Raw genomic sequence first — 13,070 nt, 5'->3', positions numbered from 1 at the left:
TTATATATAGTAGTGTGTGTATGCTAATCCAAAACTCCTAATGTATCCCTCCCCCTAAACCCTTTCCCTTTGGTAACCATAGTTTGTTTTCTATGTCTGTGAATCTATTTTTAGTTTGTAAATAAAATTTGTATCATTTTTTTAGATTCCACATATAAGTGATACCATATGATATTTGTCTTATTCTGCCTGCCTTACTTCACTTAATATGATCATCTCTAGCATCTAACATCTCTAGCATCCATGTTGCTGCAAGTGGCATTATTTTATTCTTTTTTATGGCTGAGTAATATTATTGTATATGTATACCACATCTTCTTTATCCAGTCATCTGCTGATAGATATTTAGGCTGTTTCCATGTCTTGGCTATTGTAAATTGTGCTGCTATGAATATTAGGATGCATGTGTCTTTTCGAAGCTTTCTCCAGGCATATGCCCAGGAGTGGGATTGCTAGATCATATTGTAAGTCTATTTTTAATTTTTAAAGAACCTCCATACTGGCCTCCATAGCGGCTGCAACAATTTATATTCCTATTAACAGTATAGGAAGGTTCCTTTTTCTCCACACCCTCTTGAGCATTTATCATTTGTAGACTTTTTAATGATGGCCATTCTGACTGGTGTGAGATGATGCCTTATTGTAGTTTTGATTTGCATTTCTCTAATAATTAGCAATATTGAGCATCTTTTTATGTACCTGTTGGCCATCTGGATGTCTTCCTCAGAGAAATGTCTATTTAGGTCTTATACCCATTTTTTTGATTGAGTTTCTTGTTTTTTTGATGTTAAGCTATATGAGCTGTTTGTATGTTTTGGAAATTAGCCCCTTGTCAGTCGTGTGTGACCATGATTTTACTCAGCCCCTCTGTTCAGAGGGTCAAAGAAACTAAGTAGTTTACTTAAAGTCCACTCAACTAATCAATGACAGAACTAGGATTTGCACTCAAATCTTTTTGACTGAAAACCCATGCAACATCAATCCTTTAGGTTAGTATCTAGAAAAAGTATTGTTAAATTATGAGTGTGTTCTCTAATGGGAAAATATGTTTTAACGCTTCCTCAGGAACATAGATTAGGTAACTAATACCTTCATTAGCGTTGCCCGCTCTGGAGGACTACAAGTGAACGACAGGCAAGTGCAATCTAGATATATGATTAGTGGGGAGACTGTCCTGGGTAGCCAGCGCTGGGTGGAAGGCACTGGAAAAGAAGTCAAATGGTAGATCCTAGAGTTTAAGGTACCTTGGGAAAATTTCAGTGTCTGCCTATGGCAAGTTTGCTTTTAAATTTCCTTCACGTTGCCTGCTCCATCACATCCTACCCTACCTGATGCCTCCCCTGTCACCGTCCAGTTGTGGTATTCAAAGTTCTTCGAGTCATCTTTCTGTGTTCAACACCGACCCTGTTGACTGAATTCCTTGCTTACATTTGACTCCAGAGTCCACTTCTCATCTGCTATTGACACCACATGTTGGTTCAGCTTTACTGCGATCTGCCCTTGGGTCAGTTTTCTTTCTGTCTCCCCTCCCAGCCCTGATTCCCATGGACACTACAGTAAAACAGTGCAGAGCAATAAGCAGGTGCTGCTGCTGAGGGGCCCTCAGGCCACCCCCGTTTTCGCCTGACTCAGCTCCCCTTCCTGGGCTGGAGAGAGGGCCCAGAACCATGAGGACTCAGAGAGCTACGCTTGGATGGAAGTTCTTTTGCCTCCTAGTCAGCTTGCCTCCTCTACTGCACACAGAGCTGATGAGTGAACTGCAAGGAACATCTTCCAGCATCAGGCTCACCAGTGACCAGAGGTACACTTTTGCATTCTCCCCAGGAGCTTATCCCCCCATCTTCCTTGTGTGAGCTTGGTTGCCATGGCAACAGGCAAGCTCTGCCAGAAGGAGAGATTCCTTTTATAATGAGCCTGGAAGACCTCAAGGTGAATACAGACAACTTTGCTGTTTTAGGTCTAAAAGACTCAACATTTCTTCCCTACTTACTAGTTCCTAGGAAATATTTATAGTATTTATATCACATTAATCATAAAGTGAATCTGACTTATTACTTCCTTTTCAACACCTGCTCATTTAGTCATATAGAGATCATTGGGTTTCAGGGTCCCTGGGCCACAGAGGAGTCTGGAAGAAATCTGATTGATCACACACACCACCATCCAAAGCTTCTCAGTCTTGCCCCCAGTTTTGTTGGGGTGAAATCATCGCTTTTCTCAAGTCCTTCTCAGGGCCTGTTAAATCAAGCGCGCCTCCTGACTGGAAAGTCAGAGCCTCCAACTGTCAGTCCCTCCCCTGCAAACTGTCATCGTTTTCCTCCTGCTCTAGCTCGTTGGGAGTGGTGTTTACACAGTTTGTTCCCTTTTTTAGAGACTTACTGCTCCCCCACTCAATAATGTTGCTGGGTTTCTATGGTCGGAAAGGTAGAACTCAGTCCTCAAACCTGGCCAGACTGAGACGCCCTGGGACTTTTGTCAGAACTATATGGGAAGACACTCTTTTGTCCTAGAGGCTGATAAACTCAGACCATGAATCTTGGGCCACCATATCCAATACGTGGAAAAATCCTGTATTATTCTGCTTGGGCTGCCATAACATAATAGCACAGACTGGGTGGCTCAAACCATAGAAATGTGTTTTCTCACAGTTTTGGAGGCTGCAAGTCCAAGGTCAAGGTGCCGGCAAGTTGGCTCTGGTGAGGCCTGTCCACCTGGCTTGCAGATGGACGCCTTCTTGCTGCGTCCTCACCTCCCTCTGTATGCACACACGGCATCTCTTCTTATAAGAACGCCAGTCCCGTTGGATTAGGGCCCCACCTTTACGACCTCATTTAACTTTAATTGCCTCCTTAAAGGCCCTACCCCCAAACACAGTCACATGGGGGGATTATGTTTCAATATATGAATTGGTGGGGGGAGGAAGGGGGTACATAATTCAATCCACAGCAGATTCCATGGAAGAGATGGAGAGAAAGGAGATCCAATGACGCTGTTTTAGGCCCTGGGTACAGTAAACCAATCCCACTGGTCTAAACACTCCATTTTCTTCAGTTACTTTCCTTTTCTCTCTGACTCTACTCTCCTAGTTATTCAAACACATCTACGTAACAACCATTGCTGAAAAGCGATCATTGATAAGGAAGATGAAGAAATAATGTTTTGGGATGTTAGAAATCAAGAAAAATACTCTTTTCATTTTAAATTGAGAAGAAATATCATGGTCTAGGTAGGGTTTTTTATTTTTACATTGCATATTAACCAAAGATATATTTACAGTAGACATCTCAACTACTTTACACATGAGAAGGCAGCCTTAAGAAAATCTGTTGCATTACTACCTTTCTTAAGCACAATTATTAGAAGAGTCAGTTGTTCTAATATCTTACCCGTTATCATCCAGCAGAGATAGGGCCCTGTCAAGAGAGAGAGCAGAGATAAGAAATATCAGAATTCAGTGAGAATTTGTGTTTACCACTTCTGATTCAAATATCAGAAACTGATTCCAAAACTTCTGCTTTTAAGTAGAAATAACAATACCCAATCCATTTACATTCATCCATAGAAAGAACCACGGGTGGTACCCCAGCCAGTTGTCTAAACTTATAATATTAACACTGCACTCAAAGGCTAAAATGTATAATATTTGATGTACTCAATTTGAGAGGTGGAAAACAAAGAGATACAGAGACTGGCTAAAGCATATCTCCCTATATATGCTCCAAATCTGTCTCTGGCTGATACCTAGCTTTTAATCCAATCTATCTGTGCTACAGGTTACAGTTAGGGGAAAAAAGAAAAAATCTATAATAAAGTTGATATATTATTTAAAGTAAATGCCACCAAATTTGATTATTTTTTAACCTCTACTGCAGAGAAGGACTTCCATTCTGCTGTGATAAATACAAAGCGCTAAGCTCTGAACTCCGTAAGCACAGAAAATGTGCTCTGATCCATCTTTGTGTCTCCCCACACCTGCTACCCTGCCTGGCTCAGATTCAGGGATCAAGGGATGTTTTATGAATGAATGAAGATAAAGACACAAGTACAACTTTCAATAGTAATGACACTGGCAACTTGTTAAGGGTGTCTGATGAGCTTAAAGTATTCCCAGTTTTGAACCCAGACTCTCAAAAAAGTGTGTGATAGAATGGGGGTACTCTTGACAGATTATGACTAAGTTAGAAAAGATTGTTTTAAAAGCACCATTAGATTAGCTGTCAAAAAATCTGGGTTCCTGTCTTGGATATTCCACAAACAAGCTGTATAACACTGTACCAGTTGCTTCATGTCTCTGTCTTGATTCCTTCATCAATAGATAGAAGTTTAACTAAGTCCCTTCAAATGCTCTAACAGTTCATGAACAACTAATTTGAAAGCGAAAAAAATTTAAATTTCTGCAGATTGAAAGCTACCTTTCCAAACTGACTTCCTGAAACTCATGTTCCCACCAGCCGGTCCTGAGCTTTGTGTACTAGCTTCTGCCCGGCTTCCTTCTGCTGAGATTCCCTCCCTCCTCTTCTGTCCTGTCTAATTCTGAGCCATTCTTCAAGACCGAATCATGTCCGTCTCCTTGAAGCCTCCCAGACCACACACACTGGGGGTTTAGGAGTAGTGTACGTGAACCTCTCAAGGACAGAGCACAACACATCCTTTTGGATGCAGCACTAGCCCCAGGATACTTTACAAAAAGCCCAGCATGCAGCAAAGGGCATATTGTGGCTTTTTGGTCCCTTTGACCCCTCAGGACCTCATAGCCTGCACTCCACTCAACCCAAGATCCCAAGATTTCAAAGGACTGAAGAGACTGAAGACCTCTGTCCCACAAGTTAGTCACTGATTAGGCGGAGGTCTCTGGTGCCTGTTTTCCTCACATTTGTTCTGAACCTGCAGAACGGTCTTAATTTGTTTAGGGAGTATTTGGAATAGGACACGGCTGGGCTCATCAGTCAGCTGGCCTCACTATTCCACTGGTAACATGCACAGTCCCCAGGAAGACAACCAACGAGACCCGGAACTGAGAATTTAAACTAGTTTAAAACAAGCTCTGACTTTCTCATTATCATTATCTGTGTGGTTTCTGCAAAGTTATAAAAACAACTGGAACGTGTGCTAAAACAATCTCAGTGTTGCTCGCAGACACTAATCTTAGAGCCTTGTCTTCTCCAGTTCCATTGCTTGCTTATGGAGAGCTAAACCTAATCTGCTTTCCAGATATGAGATCTGTTCATGATTCTGTCCCAAAGAGTAAAATCAAAATTTAATGCTGGAACTCCCAGCTGAAAGTCACACTAATTCATCTGATGAACTTTGTTGTTTGTGATATTACCATGCTCACAGTGTCAAGGCGGCCCATACATGAGCCCATGGATTGAGTGAGCAAACTCTGGCCCCACCCCACTCCTACCCCAAATCCCCAAAAGAAATGAGAGGCTTGCTTTTGTAGGTTGCAAGTCCTGGTCTGGTTTATTTATAAAGCAATAAATATTAGAAGCACAAATAAATTGCACGTGTGTAAACAAACTGTACAATGGTTGATGAGAGATGAGGGGAGGTGGTTCGGAAGACTCCGAGAAGCATAATACTGTCATCCTGAATGTAGGGCAGACTAAGAGAGAAGGCGTCTTAAAAGCATTTGCGGTGGACGATGGATGGGCCTGCCTCGTCATACTCTTGCTTGCTGATCCACATCTGCTGGAAGGTAGACAGGGAGGCCAGGATGGAGCCCCCGATCCAGACAGAGTACTTACGCTCTGGGGGGGCAATAATCTGTAGAGCGAAAACAAACACCTCCAGTGAACTCTGAAGTTCCAAGCAACACAGTAAGCAACGTTAGAAAGATTCATAGAAAATGTATTCGTGATCAATTCACTGTAACGTGATACTTCGTACCACAAAGGAATATGGTGGAGTCAAGTTTGATGTGTTTTTCTCCATTTCATCATTTTCACTGTCAAAGTCTCTACAAAATAGAATTGACCCACTTCTCCGTATAATGTGGTAATAAACGACTTGCATGGTGGAGGCTAGCCTGAAAGTTGGGGACTGTTAAAATGTGTTCAAAGATGTGTTTTTTTTTTTTTCTTCAAAGATTTATTTTTACCCACGGCTTGAAAGTATTTTCAAGTCTCCTATCTTGGGAAAAGTGCTAGAAAAATCAGACAAAATTCTAGAAAAAGTGCTAGAAAAGCCAAAGGGTAAAGTCTATGGGAGACAGGAGGCTAAATGTGAGGGGAAAGGAGTTAGGAATTCTGTTTGGAATACTGAGACCTGCCTTGGCTCCCCCACCCACAGAAGTTCCTTACCTTAATCTTCATGGTGCTGGGAGCCAGGGCAGTGATTTCCTTTTGCATGCGATCAGCAATACCAGGGTACATGGTGGTACCTCCAGATAAGACATTGTTGGCATACAGGTCCTTGCGGATATCAATGTCACATTTCATGATGCTATTGTAAGTCGTTTCATGGATGCCAGCAGATTCCATACCTAGGAACAAGTTAAAAACCGAATCACAGTGCATTCATACCAGGGGACCAGGGTGGAGGGAAGGGAACAGGACTCCTCTGTGTTGGTAAACTGTCATCATTTGTCTCTGAAACATATGTTCCTCTACAATACATTGCAGGGTTTTGTGGAACAGATGTCTTCAAAGTGCTGACAGTAAATCCACAACACACTGCCAAGAAACGAACAACTGTGTTTAGCACCTGTTTGAAGAGAACACTTGCTGCACCCATCAGATGTATGGAGATGCATTAGAAAAGGACAAGGCACATATTTACCTCAGATAAATGCAATTCTTATTTATGACTAAAATAAGATCCTGAGAAGCTTCCTTTTGGAAATCACGCCTTAGGAAAGATGTTTGGTAATATACAAGTGTCCAGTTATTACCATGAGTAGGACTGTCATTGCACTTAATAATGAGCAATCTGAAAGTAAAGTCCAGCTACTTGGTGATGGAACTTATCGGATTAAGTCACCAGTCTTGAGTCATCATCCCTTCCTTGCAGATATGGGTTATTCAGTTCCTACTCTGTCTCGTTCCTTATTTTGAGATGAAGCCAGTGTGTCATCCTCTATCATATTATTGCTACAGAGCAGTGATGGCCAATCCTCTAATGAATCATCAGGACCCGAGGCTGAACTGTGTGAGAGTGTAAGCTATGATTTCTGTTCCCCTTAATCATTGTTGATTATTATAGATTTTACTCTGGAAGAGCCCAAGATTTCTAGGGAAAAGCTGTGCTTCTGCACCAGACCCTACCACTCACCAATGAAGGAGGGCTGGAAGAGCGTCTCGGGGCAGCGGAAGCGCTCATTGCCAATAGTGATGACTTGGCCATCAGGCAGTTCATAGCTCTTCTCCAGGGAGGAGGAAGAAGCAGCAGTAGCCATCTCATTCTCAAAATCCAGAGCGACATAGCACAGCTTCTCTTTAATGTCACGAACAATTTCACGTTCAGCTGCAGAAATAAAGGGTGTCACAGTTAAGCTCTGAAGAGTGAAGTGGACCGCGGGGAAGTAGGTGGGTTCGCTGGTGGAGGAAGAAAACCAGGCACGTGCCGTGGCAGATGAGATACACACACACACTCACCGGTGGTGACAAAGGAGTAGCCACGCTCAGTGAGGATCTTCATGAGGTAGTCAGTGAGATCCCGACCAGCTAGATCCAGACGCATGATGGCATGGGGCAAAGCGTAGCCCTCATAGATGGGGACATTGTGGGTCACACCATCCCCAGAGTCCAGAACAATGCCTGTCAGAGGAAATAGATGAGAACAAGGTGAAGCCCTGAGGACCACTGCTTTAGCCATGCCAAAGCCTGCTTCCAATCTTGGCTAAGAGATACCAGCACTGGGCAAGGATCCAGATAGAATTAGATCCCTTTCACATGAGGAATAGAAATGAGCATAATGAATGCTAAATCTGAAGCCAGCAACATCTCATCCTTTTAAATATTGCACTAGAAAAATTCCCCTGGACACTTTCAAGTGACCATCCCTCTTACCAGCCACTAGCACATTATGCAAGCAACCAGGCATGTTTTTCTTTCCTCCTATCTAACTTTCAGATGTTTCTTTCTTCTTTGACTCAGACCCTGTAGGGAATGTGGGTTCTCTTTGGAAATGTTTGCCCAGGGGCTGTGATGGTGTGAACACATCCCCGTGACTGCTACATCCCAGGCTGATATGCTGTGCAGAGTCTGGATGTGTGACACTGCATACTTTAGGCAATGGAAGTCTCTAAGTCCATGTTCTTTCAGCTCTTAGAAATAAGTGTGCTCTGAAACCAACCTCAGGGTACTACTGTCACCTCTCTCTTAGAACAGACATCTTCCCAGGGAGTGTGAGGAAAGGGATCATTCCCTTTTTCACTGGGAGACTGATTCACAGCCAAGGTCAGTGACTTGGGAATGTAATTAATCAGGGACGATCTCACAATCCAAAGATACCTGTGGTACGGCCGGAAGCGTACAGGGACAGCACTGCCTGGATGGCCACATACATGGCGGGGACGTTGAAGGTCTCAAACATGATCTGGGTCATCTTCTCCCGGTTGGCCTTGGGGTTCAGCGGGGCCTCAGTGAGCAGAGTGGGGTGCTCCTCCGGGGCCACACGGAGCTCGTTGTAGAAGGTGTGGTGCCAGATCTTCTCCATGTCGTCCCAGTTGGTGATGATGCCGTGCTCGATGGGGTATTTGAGAGTCAGGATACCTCGCTTGCTCTGGGCCTCATCACCTACATAGGAATCCTTCTGACCCATGCCCACCATGACTCCCTGTGAGAAGAAAGAGATGAGAAAATCAAGCTTCCACCATGTCAGGAATATAATCGATGCCTTATTAATTTATCCTAACTGCCCAAGTCAAGGGACATCTTATGAATACCAGAAATAATAAACAACAGGATTTTACCCCAATCTAGAAACATCCTTTAAAATCGATCTTTTATCTTCTCCTCACCCCACCCCAAGAGGTATAATTCTACTGTTTAGAATATAACTAGGTGGAGGATGAAGCTATTTCACTGAAGAAGCAGAGCCTAATCTCATTTTTTTCTCACCCCATTTTTAAAATACCATAATCCTTTCACTAAATTATTAAGCTCATCACCCATGTCAACTGGAATATAAATGACCACATTGTGGAATGACTGAATTAATGACACACTGTATTTCTCCTAAGAAAAGATTTTGACATTCATCAAGCGAACATAAAAAGATGGACTGATACACTCTGTCGGTGAAGTCCAGCCTGCCCAGGGCGGTCCTGGAGGAGCCATCGTTCACCCGCACTGAGGAGTACTGCCCTCCTCCCTGGCAGCCTGTCTGGCATTGTGGCAAAGCCATAGAGCCAGAGAGCGTGGCATTTCTTTTAATAAACAAGGTGGCATGTCACTATCACCATGACACTTACTGCCTCTGTCACGCCTGGCTTCTAAAAATGCAACAGCCAGGAAGCAGATGGATTACATCTTTTGGGAGCCCTATAATCTGGCTGTGAACAAGAGGGAGCAACGTGGCCTGGCTCCCGGTTGGTTGGGCTAAGTTGTATTATTATGAGTTTTGAACAGGACAGAAAAGGGGAGGCAGAAGAGAAGACACTGAGGACTAAAAAGGCGGGTCAGGAGTGAAAGACAGAAGCTGCTGCTCTTTCACATGGGGGAATCGGACCCTCGGTGAGCTGAGACCCTGCAGTGGACTGGGGTGGAGGGGACGCACATGTCCTGGTATGTTGGAAGCTGGGAGTATTGCTTGTCTTGGCTTGGATTTGAAGCTAATCCATCTTTTCCTATTTGGCCTAAAGAGTTCGTGACACAGGAAGGTCAGGTGAGAAATTTCCTAGATTGCCGGGCTGAAGAGGTGGCAGGAAGGGGTGTGGAGTGGGGCTGGGGGCTGCTTCAGGGGAGCGGCGCGCAGTTTACCTGGTGGCGCGGGCGGCCCACGATGGAAGGGAAGACGGCGCGGGGCGCGTCATCGCCCGCGAAGCCGGCCTTCACCAGCCCGGAGCCGTTGTCGCACACCAGGGCGGTGGTCTCCTCGTCGTCGCACATCTCGGCACAGCTTCGGCGGGGTCTGCGGGTGGAGGAGAGCGAGGCGGCCCACGTTCAGTGCCTGTGGAGCTGGCCTTGTCCGCGCCCCGGGAGGCGGGGACAGAGCAGAGGGGGGCCTGCGGGCAGGGGAGTCGGCGGTGGAGGTGGGGGCTGCCTTCCATCGCCCTTCGCCTCGGGGCAGAACGCGAAGGGTGGGAGGAAGCTGCGGAGAAGGCGCGTGGAACCACCCAGGCTCTCGGGCCAGGAGGCTCATCCCCCGCCCCAGTGCAAGAAGGGACGGCCACCCCTGAGCAGGTCTCCCCCGGCCATTTGCACTTCCGCCTTTCCACAGCCTGGGGACCCGCGTCGGCCCCGCCCGCAGCCCCATCCGTGCTCGTGCCCCAGGTGGAGGGAAAGGCTCAGGACGGCGGGGGCCGCAAACACCCCGTTAGGGCCCAGGGCTCGCCTTCCACGCGCTCCTCTCCCGTGAGGACCGAGGCCCAGGACAGAGGAAGAGGACCAAATGACAAGTTTGGTCTTGGAAGGAAAAAAAGCAAGTGGCGGAGCGGCGGGAGCGCGGGGCGCGGGCCCCGGGCGGGCTGGGCTCCCGGCGAGCCGGGCGGCGGGCGGGCGCGGGCGGCGCTGACTCACCGTCGGCGGGCGGGGCTCGGCTCGGGCGGGCGGCGGCAGGCGCTGGTGCCCGGCGCGGGGCGCGCGGCTTTATAGCGCGGTGATGGACGGGGTCAGTTGGAGCGGCCGGGGGCAGGGGTGGGGGGCCCGGTCGGCCACCTTGCCTTATTTGGTTGCCTTTGCACCACTGAGGAGCGCCGAGGCCATTCATGGAGCCGAGGGCAGGGGAGAGGATCAGCCAGGGGGCCCCAGACCATGTAAGGAAGGGGAGGGGGCAACCAGGGGGATGGCCAAATAGGGAGCTAGGGAGGGGCAGGCGGTGAAGGGTAGGGGGCAGGGGAAGACTGAGCGACGCCAGCCCACCCCTCCGCCTTCCTGGGTGGGGGTGCTCCCTGGGTGTGCTGTGGGCTGGTTCTCCCGCAGCCCCGCCAGCCTCAGAGACAATAAGCCACACCAAGTGGGAAGCCTTGGCGCCCTGCCCTCTGCTGAGGGGTCCCGACAGCTGGCCCAGGGCAGCAGGGGAGTGACAGCAGCTTCTCATCTTCCAGGACTGGGAACTGGAGGAGCGGAGCCCTGGCAGTCCTCCTGGGCCCAAAGGGCGCCACAGCAGCACGTTTGGGTGGCCAGAAAAGGGGTGCCTGGGACAGGGCACCCTCCTGGCCTAGTTCCCACAAACCTGCATGACTTAACTTAGAGGGCTGGGGCTGTGCTCCTCTAGGGCAGAGAGCTGAGACCAACCAAGGCCATCGTGGTCCCCAGTCTATGCACGGGCCAGGGGCTGGTCCGGGAAGAGACTAGAAAGAGCTACTGTGAGAGCCGGCCAAGTCTTGCTGGAGGAGAGGGCAGGTTTACCCCCGCCCAGACATCAGGTGGCTCTCCTCCATGCTTCGAGGGCTTTGCTCAAACTCGGACTCTATCTTTAGGCCAGAAGAGGATCCCTTGCTGTCAAATGAATGAAGGAATAAATGCCAAACACTGCTTGTCCACTTGCTGTTGGACAGGCGAACATCCATAAACTGCGGGCAAAGGCCTCTATTCCAGGTGGAGACAAGACTGAAAGAGATATGTTCTTGTCAAGAAGATAACAGCCACCTCAACCGTGACGAAGATACGACATGGGCACACAAAATCGTCATAACGAGGAACGAGTTAGAAATGCAGAATCTCAGGTCCCCACCCCAGAACTATTGAATCAGAATCTGCGTTGGAGCAAGATGCTCAGGTGACTCATATGTACAGTGAAGTGTGAGAAGCACTGGTATGAATGATATCAGCTTCTTTGTGGAAACATTTTGAAGGATCTTGGGACTTTGGAGAAGGGGATGAAAAGATGGCATGAATCAAGGAGAAGAGAAAGGAACAGAGAGACATAAGAAGGACATAGATCACTGGCTTGCCCTGGGGTGCCCTGTAGTCTCAGTTCTTGACTGGCACTTTGATTTTTAATGCCTGTGTTTTCCCTCCTGTTCACACCAGTTAAAAATAGAAAACTGGGCACAGGCATCCATCTCTGGAGTGGTCTTGGATTGATATGCTAAGGAGGCCTGCTGATTAGATACTTGTCCAGACTGGGGAATGCTGGGCCCTCCCCCTTCAGCTCCCCGACCATGTTTGGGTTGGTCTGGAGAAGAAAGTGTGGGGACAGCTGGGTGATGGAGCCAGGTGAGGGTCACTCCAGCTGGGATCTCACTCTGCTGTATGGTAGGCCTTTTTCAATGAAAATGCCCTTTATAGGATGCAAAGAGCAGAGCTGCTTTGGCTCAGGCAGATGGAGAAGAACCAGGACAAAGGACAAATGGGACTGGTGTGACAGGCAGACCGTCCTCTGAATCCTGCCTCTGTCACTTACCACCAATTATTTGCTCTTGGCCAAGTCACTTCGCTTTCCTAAGCCCCTATTTTGCCCTCTGAAAAAGGACACAGTAACTCTTTTCAGGCATCGCTTATTAGCTATTGTAATAGAGACAACCGATCTAAGCCGCGTGGAAGATGCAAGGGCAACCGTATAACTTGTAGTGCAGTAACAATGGTAGTTTCGGAGTGGCCGTGGCACTCACCTTGGAAGATTTGGGTCAATTTCATTCATTTAGTGATTCAGCAGATATTTCTGGGACAAGAATTGATAGTCCCTGGGAGATAGAGTGATCAATAAAACAGAGCAGGACTCCTACTGCGGAGCAGTTACAGAAAAGTACGAGACAGTTGGGGTCCATGCAAAGAGGGATTCACAAGAGGGTTCAGAAAGCCTTCCTGGGGAAGTATTTTTAAAGTAGAGTAGGACTGAAGTTCACGAGCATTTGTGTGAAGGAGTTTCTCCCTGGGAGTGGGTGATGGCAGATTCCCACATTCACTGTCGTAGAAGTGAAAAGAACTCCTGGAGAGTCTAGCATATCACCAAAAACCACGGTT

At 47.3% G+C, this 13,070-nt stretch overlaps 1 protein-coding gene across 1 annotated transcript; it reads right to left on the bottom strand.

The window, feature by feature from the left end:
- Nucleotides 1-5,435: 5,435 nt before the first annotated feature.
- ACTC1 (actin alpha cardiac muscle 1) lies at nt 5,436-10,901 on the bottom strand. Its single transcript, XM_072962719.1, has 7 exons — nt 10,683-10,901; nt 9,924-10,074; nt 8,454-8,778; nt 7,596-7,757; nt 7,273-7,464; nt 6,303-6,484; nt 5,436-5,766 (listed from the first exon to the last, which is right to left on the bottom strand). Exons 2-7 carry the CDS (start codon nt 10,050-10,052, stop codon nt 5,623-5,625), a joined length of 1,134 nt encoding a protein of 377 aa, XP_072818820.1. The 5' UTR covers nt 10,053-10,074; nt 10,683-10,901; the 3' UTR covers nt 5,436-5,622.
- Nucleotides 10,902-13,070: the final 2,169 nt, after the last annotated feature.

The sequence above is a fragment of the Vicugna pacos genome, chromosome 6, assembly GCF_048564905.1.
Source record: "Vicugna pacos chromosome 6, VicPac4, whole genome shotgun sequence".
NCBI classification, from domain to species: Eukaryota; Metazoa; Chordata; class Mammalia; order Artiodactyla; family Camelidae; genus Vicugna; species Vicugna pacos.
Note: the sequence above shows the minus strand (reverse complement) of the source record. Positions and strands in the feature narration are given on the sequence as shown.

What these genes read in the sequence shown, in the direction of transcription:
- ACTC1 (XM_072962719.1), bottom strand. Translation starts at nt 10,052, where the DNA reads ATGTGCGACGACGAGGAGACCACCGCCCTGGTGTGCGACAACGGCTCC. An exon ending in TGGGCCGCCCGCGCCACCAG is followed by an intron (nt 8,779 to 9,923) that starts GTAAACTGCGCG and finishes TTCTTCTCACAG; the next exon opens with GGAGTCATGGTGGGCATGGG. An exon ending in CGCTTCCGGCCGTACCACAG is followed by an intron (nt 7,758 to 8,453) that starts GTATCTTTGGAT and finishes TTCCTCTGACAG; the next exon opens with GCATTGTTCTGGACTCTGGG.